Source organism: Crinia signifera, chromosome 7 (assembly GCF_055691185.1).
Source record: "Crinia signifera chromosome 7, ASM5569118v1, whole genome shotgun sequence".
NCBI classification, from domain to species: domain Eukaryota; kingdom Metazoa; phylum Chordata; class Amphibia; order Anura; family Myobatrachidae; genus Crinia; species Crinia signifera.
The window spans coordinates 13,330,106-13,346,839 of NC_139223.1; the positions used below are offsets into that span (position 1 = coordinate 13,330,106).

Below are 16,734 nucleotides of genomic sequence, written 5' to 3' on the forward strand. Positions count from 1 at the left end.
CAGTGTACTCTAAAAATACGGTACCGTATGAACTGGACAATAACAACAAATCCTTAAATTTTATAGCCCTATTTCCTTTCCCCCTTCCTCCCCTTTTTTTAATATGGAATAATATATATTTTACAATAAATAACATTGTTATATTGTCTACCCAATTGGCACTTACCATTTCAATTATTTATAATTGTATATAGCGCGGTGTAACCTTCCCCATGTGTTAACACATGTCTGGAACTTCAAAAACAGGTAATTTATTGTGTATTATTCATTTAGCTCAGACCCAAATAGATAAGCATTAAGTGCAGTCTGGTGCTGTACATCGGGACTCATTAGATAGCCCCAATTGTTTATTCAGCATGCAATTAATTGCTGCAGCTAATTGAATTCCTCCATGTATAAACTACAAGAAGTCCTCTGCACACTGCAAGATAGATAATTATATTTTTGAGCAACATAACATTATGTACATTGTGCTGCACTCCTTACTAGAGGACTATTTCAGTTTTCATGGTTATCTATTAAGAATTAGTTTATTATAGAATTATTCGGTACTTGTGTACTAGCACGCCGCCCACAATATTTGGTCGCACACCATATAATCGCATCGCATGCCATACACCCGATGCACTGCGATGTGATGCGATTTAAAATTGTATAAGCCCCCTATACGATGTTTAATTGTATAAGCACCCTAATGGGGGCTTACAATGTTAAATGCTCCCCCACACCACCCCCACTATGAACGTGAACCCAAAGCGTGGCGAGCGGCGGCGCTACGCGTCCTCCGACCTTTTCATACCCCCACTATCCACGTCGGCGTGGAGTTGATTTTATATAGCGCAGCGAGCCACCGAGCCCGAAGCGTGGCGAGCGCAGCGAGCACCGCAAGGGGACGCGTATTACTTTACATGTATTGCGCGTCCCCTCGCGGGGCTTGCTGCGCTTGCCACACTTCAGGCTCGGTGGCTCGCTGCGCTCGCCACACTATATAAGATCGACTCCACGCCGACGTGGATAGTGGGGGTATGAAAAGGTCGTAGGATGCGTACTGCCGCCCATCGCGGGCTCGCTGCACTCGCCACGCTTCGGGTTCACGTTCATAGTGGGGGTGGCGTGGGGGTGCATTTAACATTGTAAGCCCCCATTAGGGTGCATATACAATTTAGCATCGCATTGTATGGCAGTGTATGCCATATACAATGGTATACAATTTTAAATTGTATACCATCGGGTGCCAATCGCGTCGCATCAAATCGCATACCATCGCATGCCTTATGGTCTGCGATGCACCGGGCGCCGTGATAGTACACAAGTACCAATTATTCTATTATAAACAATGTGTTCTTAATATTTGTAGCAGATAAATATATCCTGAATAGCCTGTAGGCCAAAACTGGATCCTGATGTGCCAATATCGTTCTGCAAATGTAGTTTTTTTCTTCATAGGGCCAACTCTGTGCAATTTAAAACGGTACTTGTGTAGTTTCACGGCGCCCGATATATCAGATGCGATATTGGTCGATAGATCTGAAGTGATTTTTGACCTGTTCAAAACCCCACTATCCACTACGCATGGAGTTGATTTTATATAGTGTTGTGAGCGTAGCGTGCCCCGCGAGGGGATGCGGATTACTGCGCTCGCCTCACTATATAAAATCAACTCCATGCGTAGTGGATAGTGGGGTTATGAACAGGACAAAAATCACTTCAGATCGCATCGATATATCGACCGATATCGCATCCGATATATCGGGCGCCGTAAAACTACACAAGCACCTTTAAAACAGTGCCTCAGCAATTTATTGTAATTTTGATTAGATAGAACCAGTGTATACTGGAAATTCTGTGGATTACTTCAGCTCCCAAAAAACTAAATTATATATTGTTTCTCTGATTTGTCAAGTTTATACCTATTTTAAATAGTTGTAGAAATTTTTCAAAAACGTATTTGTAGGATCTGTATGATCCTTGTACATCCAATCAGGCCTGGGGTAGGTGGATAATATGAAGGAATTGCATCCCGCTTTTTGTTTATTCCCCTATAATTAGTAAATTGTGCCAATACAGCTGCATTGTGTATATAAATATTCCATGTCAGTTCAACCAGGGGTGTCCACCACCCATCTCAGAATTTTATGAAATTTTTTTAGTTAAGAGGGAATGTCCTTTCTGCCAAATATCTCGACTGTCTGACAATAAATAAATATTGATTTTTTTTTTTTCAATTAATTCAAAATTTACTATTTGTGGCTTCTTTATCCAGTTTATTTGAAGTTCTGTATTACAGGTTTTATTAAGGAATCATCGCAAGATTTGGACCCATAAGGTAACTTTTCCTCCGAAATCCAAAAATCAAAACCATACTCCTTTATCTGCCTTAAGTTTTTCGATTGGAATTAAAACTGCTAGGTTCAGTCGACATTAGGAATTCCATTTCTAGGTGGTGCTTAACAAAGGTATACACTACTACCACAAAAACATCAGCATGGTTCATTTTTAAATTGTGGAGAAAAAAAAATTATGAAGTTGATGTTCGATGACTAATGTACCACCAGAGGCGTACCTAGATATTAGTAGGCCACATAGCAAAACATTTTAAGGGCCCCCTATTTAGAAAATGATGATGATAAATGTATGTAAAACATCTTTGTTAGACAGCAAAGATGGGCCCCCTTCAGCTCTGGGCCCCATAGCAGCTTCACCCCTTGCACCTATGGTAGTTATGCCCTTGTAAACCACATACATAATTAACACAAGAAACCATGATATGTGAAACCTTTAATATAACTGTAGCTGAGTCAACATTCTCAATCTAGATTTTAACAGAAAATTGTTAATTTGTGTGTCAGGATGCAATTCAAGGATAACACTGGGACACGCAACACTCCAACAGTATATATATATATATATATATGTGTGTGTGTCCATGTGACTCTGAAACACTGCCATCTGTTGTCAGCAAGTAAACTACATCTACTAGCTTTGAAGCATTGCTTTGAGCAGGCTTACTAGTATGTTATATGTTAATGAGTTTCAAAATAGGATAAGTCTGGATTACATTTTGAGCAGATTTACAATGGTACTGTAGTTATTTCACACATTTTCTGTTCAGTAAATCACTGCTCATGTTATAACCCTGGTTTAAATTATTAGACCATGTTAAAAATATTACTTAATAGTAAAAGCTTCATTTAGACTTTCCAAAGCTTGTTCCTTTGTTATTTTCATCCAGTCCTCTGGCAGTACAGCCGGCTCAGCTTTATATTCTGCAGCAAATTGATGATTAAATTGTGCGAGAATGTATTTCCAGTAATCCGAGGCGGTGATGCTGGCGTCAGGTTGGATGGCCCAGTCTGGGTAATAGGTGCGGTAGTCTTTGTATGGGTGCGGTTTCCACTCAGTTTTTGTGTTTTGAAATGTAGCATTTGATACAACAGCAGTAGTACATATGTCAATGACCAAATCCCCTCCTTTTATCCATCTGTAAGTTCCCAATCCCTGAGGTCTGTGGACAGATGCAGAATGCTCCTTGTGATCACCCCCTGCATTCTCACAGGGGACTCTACAGAATGGACATAGATGTCCGCACCCGATCATCTTCTTACACAGCTCATCCTGAGGCTTCAGTGTGACCATGGACAGTAGAGTCTCAATGTCTAATGATCCCAGCTCGGACAGGATCTCTTCCTCTGTGGTGGGGAGATAGGACAGAATGTTCTCGGAAAACTGCCCAACATCTGCTGTATTGTGGAAAGTGACCACTTGCATCTCATTCTGGGAAATTACTAATTCTTCTCTGAATAATTCACAAAACTGCTCTAAAAAAGTCAAAATAGTTTTGAATTTTGAATATTTTTCATTTTGAAGGACATCTTTAATTTTTCCAATGATCTCACTCAAAATTTTACTTTGTAAAGTATTTAGGGCTGATGGACTCTCGTATTCTCCCAGAATGTACTCAAATACCAGATTTCTTAAGTAAGTATCATATGATTCAATGTATTTCACATAGTTTTGGAATGAGTTTTCCTCCAGCAGATCATCCAGCAGAGCTCTCTGGAAGTTACTTCTGCTGCTAAACATTGTACCATCAGGACTGCGTAATATCTCGTCCATGATTTCACCCCCAAGATGCCTCAGAATATAGTCATATAACGCTGGTCTCAGGCAAATCTCACAGAATTTCTTGGCTCTATTCCAACACTCGTCTTTCTCCTCAAATATGCTCTTAAATGTGGAGAAATATTGAGGTTTTAACTTTTCTAGGCAGATATTGGGATCATTTTCTTGGATAAAGGTGTCATGCATCTTCTGGAAGGCTTCCGATGCTCTGCCAAAGATGAGAAGCTTAATGTCCAGCTCAAACTGGGGGGTAAGATGCAGCTTTTTATGGTTTTCACGAAGCTTAGCATTGACCATGTGCAGTAATTCCTGCCCATAAGTGTCATTATAGTCATCATGGGATGTTACCTTCTCTGTGACGTATGTAGCACATTTATCTAACAAGGAGGCAGCAAGATCTGACACCTTCTCAGAAGATTCTGAAATATGAAACACACTGAATACTTTTGATAACCAACTGCTATCAATGTATGCTCTTTCCATTTGAAATTCTTTGTGTCTGTAATAATCTAAACTCATCACATTAGATAAGATTTGGTTTATCCCAGGTCCTTTTACACTCATGTCAGTTCTCAGCAGATGAAGCATGGCTTGGCCGATGTTACGTTTCGGTAATTCCTCCATCTGTAACTCGGACAGTGTTTTCTCCCACATGGCTTCAAATTCTCTCTTCACTTCTAAGTCCCCCAGCTCACAGTTCTTCTCTCTGCAGCTTCTCAGGAGATCTGTGATGTTCTCTTCAATCTTCTTCTGAGACGTGTTCTGAATATCCTGTATCTTGAATTTGCCTTTCTGAATAGAAACAGCTTCAGTGACCTTGCTAATCGTGTTCCTTTCTAAATCTTTTTTTAAGAACCTAACACTCATGAAGAAATCTTCTCTGTATCTCTCTATGAGATGAACATTGTCAGATTTGTTGTCAAAGTATTTTTCAAGTAATTCGAACATTTTTGCTTCCTCGTCATGTAGCAGCTGTCGGAGACTGTTCCTATACTGAGCGCAGGTTTCTGTGTCCAGTCTATCAGCAGACTGATTCCTAATACTGGTCTCTGTGCTGGTCACCCAGCTGCGGATGGTTTTGGTGAATCCCCATTCCCACAGAGAGTATTGTGCAGCCAGTTTGTTGTAGGCGTCAGCTACCAGACTGTTCCTAAAGCTGAAGATAAACTTTTCATATTTAACTGCGCTCCACAAACTTATTATCCATGTAATAAACTCAGGGATCCGGCATTGCTTGTGATCAGAGTTATGTGACTGTAGGAATTTAACTAAATACTTTTTTAATTCATAAACATTCTCACTGTAGCCAAAATTTACCGGAGCCATTGGTGGGACCCCCTGCCACAGTCCGGGAATGTACCAGTTGTGTCTCTCTAGGTCATAGTCCATCACATCACTGAAAGCTGTAACTCCACTTATCTTCTCCATTTCTGCTGCAACTTTTGTCATTTCATTCAATTGTTCCAGAAGCTTCTTCCTATCTCTCATGTTCTTTTGATGAGCGGACACATCGCTCACGTTCTGATGTACAAACTGACAGTTGGGTTTTTTCCCAATTTCTTTCATCCTAAGAAATGCGTGGACCACAATCTGCAAAATATCTTTCATCTCTGCAGTGTTTTCCATGGCCATATTGACGATGGTGATATCACTCAGCCCAACCACTAGTGTGGCCAACTCATTGTCATGTTCATAACTGTCCTCCAGAGAAGCCAACTCAGGAGCTTTCAGACCTTCTGTGTCAATCACCAGAATGAAGTCACAGCCCAGATCCTCCTGGAAGGTCTCTTTCACCTTAATAAGGGTCATGAAGGCTCCTCGTGTGCATCGTCCACTGGCCACCGGGAACTGTAGCCCAAACATGGTGTTCAGAAGGGTGGATTTTCCTGTGCTCTGTACTCCGAGCACAGTTATTACTCTCATTCTGCAGTGTCCTCCTGTCTTGGTGTCCAGCTCTGTCAGGACATCAGTTATCCACCGTATGGGGATGTTGGAGGCATCTCCATCAATCAGTTCCAATGGGAACCCATCCAGCAGAAGATTAGCAGCGATTCCTGGGAATTTTGTCAATTGTTTTTCCATATTAGTATTTAATCTCTCTTTAACCATTGCACATTCAGCCTCATAGACCTGCCCCAGCTCACGCAGGAAATGTTCAACTCCTAATGAGCTGTTGGAGATTTTCTGATCCAATTCCTTCAGTTCTGGATTATTTGATGCATTGTTACATTTCTCCTTGTACTCAGACTGCAGGGTAGAAATATTATTTCTGGCAACCGAATCCAGCTCAAATTTCATCCATTTCAAGAAATAATGTATTTCTGCTTGAGACAAATGGGTAATTGCACTAATAAACAATGAGACACCATCGGAAATGCCGTGTTCATGTTGTTTCTTGTGTAAAGAACTTTGCCGATCTATAAGTTCACTTTGATAATCTTGAGCATTTTTCCCGCCTTGTTTCGTCATTCTGCAAAGTTCTTTTTCGTTTTTTGACAATTGTTTCCACAGATCTCCCTGTAACTTCAGAGTTTGGTTCTTATACTCGGCCACATTGTGTATTACAGAGGTAATGTTCCTGGCAGTGTCACTTGCACGCTGACATGCCGACGTGTTCTCATCTACACAGATATAATCTCCACGGATCTCATCTTTTATACTAACAAAACTTTTTCTTTGACAATTATTTAAAAGACTCTGAATGGTGTTTTGTATCTTTTTCACAAATGCTGCATCATTACCTTTGCAGCTCTTGTGAATAATATTTGTATTGTTTATTGTTAGCTGTGACATTAGAGACTTTATGTGCTTCACTGTCTCTGTAGTTACTTTATTCCCAGGTCTTGGAGTAAGGATGAGATAATACTGGGTCTCCGTGTTACTACAGCTGGATAACAGCCTGACTTCTCTCTCACTAATATCCTCAATAAACACAAACACAGCCGATGAGACTCGTGTCAGAAACGTGAACTGTTCCCAGCTGGAGGCCAGGTCACCCCGTAGGTTGGTCACTGCAATGGGCTCTGGGAAGACATCTGACTTACCACAAGGAAAATACCAGGAAATTTCCACAAGTCCATCAGATATTTTCCTCTCAATGTTTCCCCCCTCCATATTGTCATGTATGAAGAAGTCATGATTTTGTTGTGGTGGATTCAGAATTTGGTTCAGGATTTTAGATTTGGAAAGTTTGTTTTTCCCCAGCCTTACAAAGGAGAAGACGGGCATGGGAATATTCACTACATTCTCTTCTTTGAACCCTTTACTGTCAGCCAATGACTGAGGTCTCCATCTCTTCACAATATCTCTCATTGCCCACAGCATGAAGGTGCATTCTGGGCCACCACCAGTAGGGAGCAGCAGAGGGACAGCAAACTGGCACATGGCCATTTTTGATATAATCTCTTGCTGTAGAAAACTCTCTGAGCAATGCAGGACAGCGCACACCACGTCCAGGGGGTGGATATATGAAGTTGTATCACAACTTGGTAAAAAAATCTCATCTTGGCTTTCTTCTTGACCCAAATTAGGTGCAGTTATTGTATACTGAGTGTTTATTGCAGTTCTGTTCAGGGCCATGAGCTTCCTTATAAAGTGCCAGGGAATATCTGTTATGTCCTGCGGCTGAGCATCATCCAGGTTCTCTGACCCAATCTCTAGAACATCCCTAAGGGTCAGCTTTGATACAGTTGGGTTCTTTAAATTTAAATTTTCCAGAAATGTATGAAACTTCAGTAATTTGGCTGTAAAAAAAAGAATAATTGCATGTTAGAGTATAGTAATATTGTCAATACACAAAGTTTAAAATATCAAATTGTACATAATTATGTAGTTGTTCAGAAAGCTGCCTTACCATTTTCAACTGCTTTTTTACATGAATTGGCCATAAAATTATACTAACTGTATATGGTCATTGACATATAGGCCCTTATTCTGATCGGTGCGTACATTCCCAAATTCCTACGGTGCTGTCCGCACGCAACGCTGTGCGGTGGCGTGTGGACATCGTCCGTAGAAACGCCCACGGGTCCTCCGCATTCAGACGGACTCACTCTTTAAGAACAGGGCGTGTGTACGGACGACCTAAAAACCTTGCGTGTGCGGTGGACACGTACAGATTCTGCACGGTCTTACAGCGTAAGCACGGACTTACCGCATTAGAACGTACGGGAACCTGGCCGTACGCACCGAGGCGGAGTATTTACGCTCAAATACAACACTATTTTTCAGAGCACACACAGCGAGCACATGACCCACTTATGCAATTAGGCAACCTCATTAAAAAGGGATTGTTGTCTATTTGATTCAATTAAATCCTAATATATACTGAAACACATTACTACTATAATCATTACACACATTAACCCTTACAGCATGGGTCTTCAACCTATGGCCCTCCAGATGTTGTGAAACTACATGTCCCAGCATGCATTGCCACATTTTTTACTATAAGAGCATGCCAAAACTGTCAGGGCCTGCTGGGAAATGTAGTTCCACAACATCTGGAGGGCCACAGGTTGAAGACCTGTGCCTTACAGCATGTCAACATAACATAATCTATATACAGTATGTACAGTTTGCTTATTTAAAAGATTATAAACAAGTTACACATATACTTTTCCATTTAAAAAAAAAAAACACGGACAACTTCGAACTGTAATTAACTATTTATTAACTTTACAAAACATATAAATTATAGTAAAAATATATAAATTATTTTGCCCCATCCAGTAGCCGGTCCAATTCCGCCATGACCTGGCGCATGTGGGCTCGAATTCGGAAGAGGGCCCCATGGAGACCCTCTTGTGCTTGGGTTTGCTCATCTGTGGACCAAATAAAAATGGAAAAATTAATAATGATATTCATGCATACATTTAACATTAGTCATACCTAAATGTTAAACATGCACCGTGACAGGTGTGTGTGTGTGTAATATATATATATATATATATATACACATATCTGACTTAAATCGGTTTGGGAGAAATCTTAGACTCAGAGAATATTTTCATCAAACATCTGTTAATAATACGAGTGTCTCCTCTGTACAACTAGAATTCATAAAAAAACGTAGTCAATCGACATTTGATCCCCCCTCTAATAACGCCTCTATATCATCCTACCTTCGGTTAGTAGATGATTCCATGACTAGATACCATCAAGCAGCACATCCCAAACATCATAATTTGAACAAAACTCAACAGTTGGCCCTCAAACAGTTGGGGGAATATAAAGATGTTACTTTTCGTCCGGCGGACAAAGGGGGAGGCCTTATAATCCAGAATCTAGTAGATTATAAGGCTGAAGCCTACAGACAACTGCTTGAGGAGAACACCTATGAATTGCTGAGCCATGATCCTACTGACAGGTACAAAAAGGAGGTTGATGTCATTCTGTCAGAAGCCACTACAGATGGCTTGATCTCTGATAAATTATGTAAAGCTTTATCTCAGAAAGCACCCAGGGTACCGATATTCTATACGGTCCCTAAAATGCATAAATCCCTGCAAAATCCCCCAGGTCGTCCTATCATCAGTGCCCCCGACTCCATCTGTCACCCTATATCTCAGTTTTTGGACTCCATCGTTCAGCCCATTATCACCATGCAACCATCTTATATTAAGGACACAACAGCATTCCTTAATTCTCTGTCTACCATCACACAGATACCGGATAATGCTAGACTGGTCACTATGGACGTGGCCAGTCTATACACCAGCATTCCACAAGAACATGGCCTATTAGTGATGGAACAGTTCCTTAAAGAACATAATATGCAAGATCTACAACTGGAACTATTCATGAAATTGATGGAGATAATTTTGACCAAAAATTATTTTTTATTTGACGGCAAATTTTTTCGCCAGTTAACTGGGTGTGCTATGGGAAGTCCTATATCGCCATCATTTGCCAACATTTACATGTTCCAACAGGAATATGAGATGTTCTTCAGTGATGCAACCATTTCCAGCAAAATTCTGACCTTTAACAGGTACATAGACGACCTGTTTATGATTTGGACAGGTACAGAGAATGAACTTCATCAACTCATGGCAGATATCAACAACAGAACGTCTACCATCAAATTGACATACAATCAGTCACTTAATGTCATCAACTACCTAGATGTATGTGTCAAAATCATCAACAATTCCATTCAAACTGAACTTTACGTCAAGCCCACAGACAGAAACACTACGTTAAAATCTAACAGTTTCCACCCAATGGCCCTAAGAAAATCGTTGGCCAAATCACAAATGATTCGGGCAGCAAGGATCACCAGTCAAACTGACCAACTACCTGCAGTGCTGGACACGTTTATAACCAAGTTTCAACAAAGAGGATACCCTTCCAAGCAACTGCAATTACAAAAGGCAGAAGTTTTAAATATGGACAGAGCCACGCTACTCACCCAGTCTTCCAAAACCTCCCACAAGGACCGTGAGGAACCCATGCCGTTTGTCACCAAGCTTACCCCAACCAGCAAGATTCTTCCTAGAGCCACCCGAGCTCTATGGCCCATAGTCAAAACGGATAAGCAATTACAGTGCTTCCGGAATAAACGTCCAATGTTATGCTACCAACGGGGCCGAAACATCAAAGATGTAATTGTACATACGGACATTACCGGACAGGACCATCTTCAGCAAGCCAGTCATAGTAATATCTTGACAAAACCCGAATGGATGCTATAAATGCATCAAATGCACAACCTGTACCGATATGATCACAGGGCCGGCCTTTGTACATCCAAGTACTAAGAAAGAATATCCTATCCGTTACATCTTAAATTGCATGTCCGCATACATTGTATATATCATTCAATGCCCATGTGGACTAATTTATGTGGGCAAGACTAATAGGCCCATGAGGGAACGCATGGCAAATCACCGGTCTTCTATTAAAAAAGCGCTAGCCGGTACCTCAAAAAATACAGATCTCCCGGTGGCCAAACATTTCAGTATTGCCCAACATAAGCTGTCCGATTTACAACATATGGCCATCGATCATGTACATCCATCTATTCGCCGTGGAGACAGAGATGGAAAATTACTGCAGTTGGAAGCGACGTGGATTCATCGGTTGAATTCCACTAAACCCTTTGGACTTAATGACAAACTGCCTCTTTCAGTTTTTCTATGAACCCTGCTGTCCCCTGATGTTTTCTTGTCTATTTTCCTTTCAATTTTTTTCATTCAGTATACAGCCAGTAGCTCTCTTGCCATAGTAATATAGGAACCCTTAGACATCTATATCTATAATGTGCATTGGTCGACATGCTCCATTGTGTTCAGTATACAGCCTAATTGAGTACTATACAGCGCTTCACAGCGTATATAACTGGTTTTAGTAATACCAGTTAATGCTAGTTAGCATAAAGGGTTACAGTTTAACCAGTACTTGTAGTCCCCCTTCTGTATATCCTACAGAATTTAAATCCTTTTACTATTACTTTTATCATCGTTCACATATAAGATGTTTTACTTGTCACTCATTTATATCATGATCTTAGTGATCATGTCATCATGCTGCACGTGTTTTTTACGTTTTTGATTACCCGATGCACTTATATGTAAACGTTCTTTTCTCCCTGCAACAGACGGGCTATCTCGCTCAGCTGAAAGTGTCTGCACTATTTCTTACATCATGCGCTCCACGCAGTTTAGCCAGCTTCCTGGCTTGCGTTCCAACTGTATCCAGGAACACAACCCTTGTTGTTTCCGGCGCCAAGCGACACAGCAGGCAGCAGGAAAGCCTGCGCTGTTTGCAGAGAAGGAGGGGCGGCGTTTTTCACCTTACTTAAGGTAAGATGTTGTATGTATTCTTTATTCACTGTTTATCACCTTGACAAAGGGGCGTATGCCCCGAAACGTTGGTGTCATACTTTAATATAAAGTCAACTTTTTGGAAATCCTCTGAGTGCCGCCTGTTCCTGTGTCGACTATATATAGACACATATATAACTATATATATATGACAAATACATCTATACATACATGCATACATACTACATGTAAAGGCTGTTTTTCCCCTCTACCCTTTACTCTGTAGAACACCTCACAGTCATAGTGCTCCTTCTCAATCCAAACCCACCCATGACTAAGCTCTGAGAAGCATGTCACGCGCTGCACCATTCCCAATTCTGCAAACAAAGTTCAGTGTCTGTTATATGATGGAGCGTGACAGGGGAGTTAGTCAACTCTCAGGAATGCTCAGTACATTTGTGCACTCTCAGGAATGCTCAGTACATTTGTGCAATCAAGCATGGTTTGCCTGCTGATGGTCTGCTCCATAAATCATTGTCATAATGCCAGTTAGGTGAAGCTGCAGCACTAACCCACTCCCATGCACAAAATCAGTACAAACACAAGATCAACAAACAATTATGGTGCCAAACATACATGCAGACCGCAGGGGGTGGTTAGCTAGAGGAGGGCCCAGGGGCACTGACCACTTGTTACTCCAGTCTAAGCCACGCCTGTCCATACTCCATTTATGCCATACTGAATCTAGTTTAGAAAGATCAATCACCAGTAATCTCTACTCACCTATATGAGGCTACAGATTGTATGCTTGCAGCAGGGACATGTAACCCTTACATGAGCAAGTCATCCCTTTCTTCCAGGATACAGATTAACTACCCAGGTTCAGTGGCACTTAAAATCGACCTGAAAGCCATCCTCACAACCTGTGTCATTAATATGTGTCCAGGATGAAAGGGATGGTTTGGCCACCCTATCTAACCCCAAAGTGTGTCTGTTGCTACCCAATTTGTTGGTTGACTTTATAGTATTTTCAAACACAATTGAATCACCAGTGCTACATAGCAAATAGTAGATGACAAAAGGAATGATGATTCTTTATGTATACATACCACTTTCGGCTGCCTGCTCCACCTCACAGGCCTCCTCATCCTCCTTCTCTTCCTGGCCCTCCTCGCCTGCCACCACCTCCTCCTCGCCTGCAACCACCTCCTCCTCGCCTGCCACCACCTCCTCCTCAGCTGCCACCACCTCCTCCTCCACTTACTCCCCTTCCTCTGGCACCACCTCCTCAGCCATCTCATCTGTGCCCTCGTCCTGGGCCGCCTCTGCCTCCTCACGTGCCTGTCGTGCTCGATCCTGTGCTGTGTTGGAGAATTAAAAATGGCAATTAGGGGTCATTTGGACAGATGTATTAAGCCTTAACAAGCAATAAATCCAAAAGGTTATAAGTAGAGATAAATGTACAGCCAATCACCTCCTTACTGGCTTTTATAAAACTCAGCCTGTACCATGGCAGTGATGATGTGACATTTGGGCAATTGTAAGCATCACAAACCATAATCCTACACAATGACATATTTTATGACCATTACAGGGTGTCAAACAGGAAATAGCACACATATAGTGTATGTCATGTTTAACTCATGATCAGGCTGGTTACCTTATTGCCTTAAATAAGGTCATGTAAGCAATCATGTACAAATGGCCATTTAATGTATAAACACTCACATCTCGCTATGCTGGTCCTGATTTGCTGGAGTCAGCTCCAGCTGTGCGATGGTCCGCCGCACCTGCGTACGGGTGTATATGCGCCGGCGGGCCACCGCATAGGCATTACGCTTCTGCCGGTTGGTTATGAATGGCCCTGCACGGCCCAGCCTGGTCTCCATAACGGCGACCAGTGTCCTTAACTCTGCAGGGGAAAAAGGGGCTGCTCTGCCATAGGCCGCCATCTTAGCAATGGCACCAAACAAGCGATCATGTCCTGTCATTGGTTGATCAGAGTGATATTTGGTATAAACTTTATTGTTCATTTTTACAGTAACAGCGTGTATGCGCCAGAACAGACGGCTAACCCATTGCATCGCAAACCCACACTTGCTGTACCTTTGCATAGTTTAGCAGACCATTATATATAATCTATAACATTCACCAAACATGGCTATAAGCAACAGGTGAAATAGTCTGCATCACTAGCCACTTACACCTAACTCAACACGGTACTAAACAGCTATTTTATAATGAAAGCTATGCAGCAGAAACATAGCAAATAGTGCCAGACCTTTTACCAATATTAGGCCATGCTGCCATGTGTACAATTACCTTCTACAGGCCCATACTAGAGAGGTGGAATGAAATGAAGCTAGCATCAAGGCTGAATTTGGAGAGCTTTCACATGTGTTTTGGATGCTAGCACTGATTACTTGTGCCTAAGTGGTGGACTGGATTTACATATGGAATGGGTATTGTCATTTCTACTACATACCAAACAAGTGCACAGTACAGATGTACATTCACATATACATTTCATGTCTGACCTCAGTTTTATTTGGTGATTGGTGTACTAATCTGCATTTACCTACTAAATCAGACTTACTCAGTCTGCCTGTTTTTTTTGGAATTTTTGCCCGCAGCAGGGGGCGTGGCCTATGCGCCGCACGGTTGACACTGCCGTACGGAACGCGGCCGTACGGAACGCAGGGTGGCGCTGATGTACGCCGATTACAGAAATAGTATATAAAGGTGTGTTTGGCAAATGCAATGTGGTTGCACACATGTCTGCATCTGCATCTGAGGAAGAGCAGGAGTTGCAGGACCTATTTGCTCAGATGGACTCCAGCACCACCTATGTCCCCATCAACCCTGAACAGCCATTGGGGGAAGAGCAGCCAGATGGGCCATCGACATCAGGCCAATCGGCAGCTGGCCCATCCTCAGCATCAGCAGAATCATTGGGAACACAGCAGGTGGCTTCCCAACAGAGTAGCCTGGCCAGCACTTCAAGTACAGCAACCGGTGGCCATGGCAGTGGCGGTGCCAGTGGCCGTGGCAGTGGTGGTGCCAGTGGCAGTGGCGGTGCCAGTGGTCGTGGCCGCAATCGGGCAACAGAGGAACCAACCACCAGAAACATGGCATATGAACCGCAGGAGCTTGCCATCCTGGTGACCCGGGCACGGGATTTGATCGAGTGCCCACCGGAAAAGTTGACACACACAAGGAGATGGAAGATCTGGGAGGACATAACGGCGGAGATTAATACGGTGGCTCCACAAGTTCGTCAGGCGGAGCACGTTAAGAAGAGGCAAGTTCATGTGTGTTACATTTGAGCAGTACAAGTCCAGTAATGTTTACATTAGATATTAGATGGAGTTGGTCAATGGGCGGTGACGTTGCTTGAAGCCACAGACATGTTTGCCATGTCATTGAATTGATAGTTATTGTAGGGTGAGTGTGATTGTATCTTCTAAGGGTTGTTTTTCAAAATTAATATAACCTAAGTTTGGTGTCAGGAGGCACATGTTGTATTAAGTTTCAGATTGCAATGGGTGCTACAGCAAACATGAGGAGTGACATGTATTAATATGTACACTTTGATTGCAGGTGGCACGACTTCAAAGGGAACCTCAAAAAGAAATTGAACCAGCGGTGGGAACACAGCCACACCTCTGGGGCTGGCCCCATGCCTTCAAAGCTGAAGCTCACCCCCCTGGAACAGATGGCAGAGTGCTGCATTGCAGTGGAGGAGGTCCGGGGGGTGAGCACCATGGACAGCGAGTCCCCAGCGGAAGTCATGGCTTCTTTGCTTGAAGGTAATTATTTGCCAGGCCATAAGTAGATGTTTCGAATTTTGCATGGAATGTGTGGTAATTGGAATTTTCTCTTTCAACAGCATCCCCACCGCTTGGTCAACAATCTCTTGAGCAGGTTGAGGAGTCTGTGCCACCTGGCCCCAGTAGCAGGCCCGTGCAGCAGCAGTCGCCAATGTCTGCGGCTGAATTGGCCACGTGGGGGCATGTGCTTGAAAATATTGTGCAGCAGGGAGAGTCGGCATCAGAGCAGGTGCGTAGGGCCGAGGAGGTGTTGCAGGATTTGACCTGCAGCCAGCAGAGTATCGCTGCGAGCCTGCAGGCTATGAGTGCCAGCCAGCAATCTATTGCTGCTAGCCTGCAGGTGCTGGCTGATCAAGCCCTGCGGCAAAATTAACTCCTCCTCCGCCATAATGATCTTATGGTGGAGCTAGTTGCCACCAATAGGGTCCTAATGTCACCCGTTTCTGGTGCATTACCACCATCAGCACTCCCTGCTGCCAGAGGGGGAAGACGATCCACCCCCTCCCCAGCATGTGCTCCACGTGACCCACCATCTGACCGTGGCTGTGGCCGAAGAGCTGCTGCACGTGGCAAGGAGCCTGCCAGGGGCAAACGTGCCCGCAAATGAACTTGTGTCCGCATTAATCTCCACCCTTATGTCTTCCCAAATCTTCCATTGAGCTGTGTGTGTCAGCATCCTGTGTCCAATTCCGTGCCGAGGGTCACCACATTTGCCCTCGGTTCAAAGTCATGTTTGGTTCCCCTGTTGCCCTGTTTCGGATAGCATTACTGTGTGCTGTACTTGAAGTGTTGGTGCTATACTTTTGTTGTGAAGCCACCTGATGTGTTCCTAATGATTCTGCTGTGGCTATGTATGTCTATAATACATGTATTTATTATATATTATTTACTTTTAGTCCTGCTATGCTACCATTTATTTTGTGACGGTTTCGAATTTATTTTATAAGTTCATTTAATAAATGTTATTTTTGTCCCCCAAATGTGTGGTTTAATTGATACATGTAGAAGTGACATGT

At 42.8% G+C, this 16,734-nt stretch overlaps 1 protein-coding gene across 1 annotated transcript in view; it reads right to left on the minus strand.

Moving 5' to 3' along the window:
* Nucleotides 1–2,761: 2,761 nt before the first annotated feature.
* The window catches only part of LOC146019785 (interferon-induced very large GTPase 1-like), a 134,639-nt gene continuing 120,666 nt past the window's right edge, over nt 2,762–16,734 (minus strand). Inside the window, exon 9 of the mRNA XM_083152340.1 lies at nt 2,762–7,865. Within this exon, the coding sequence (XP_083008466.1) occupies nt 3,169–7,865 (4,697 nt within the window). The 3' untranslated portion in view covers nt 2,762–3,168. The remainder of the gene's footprint in view (nt 7,866–16,734) is intronic.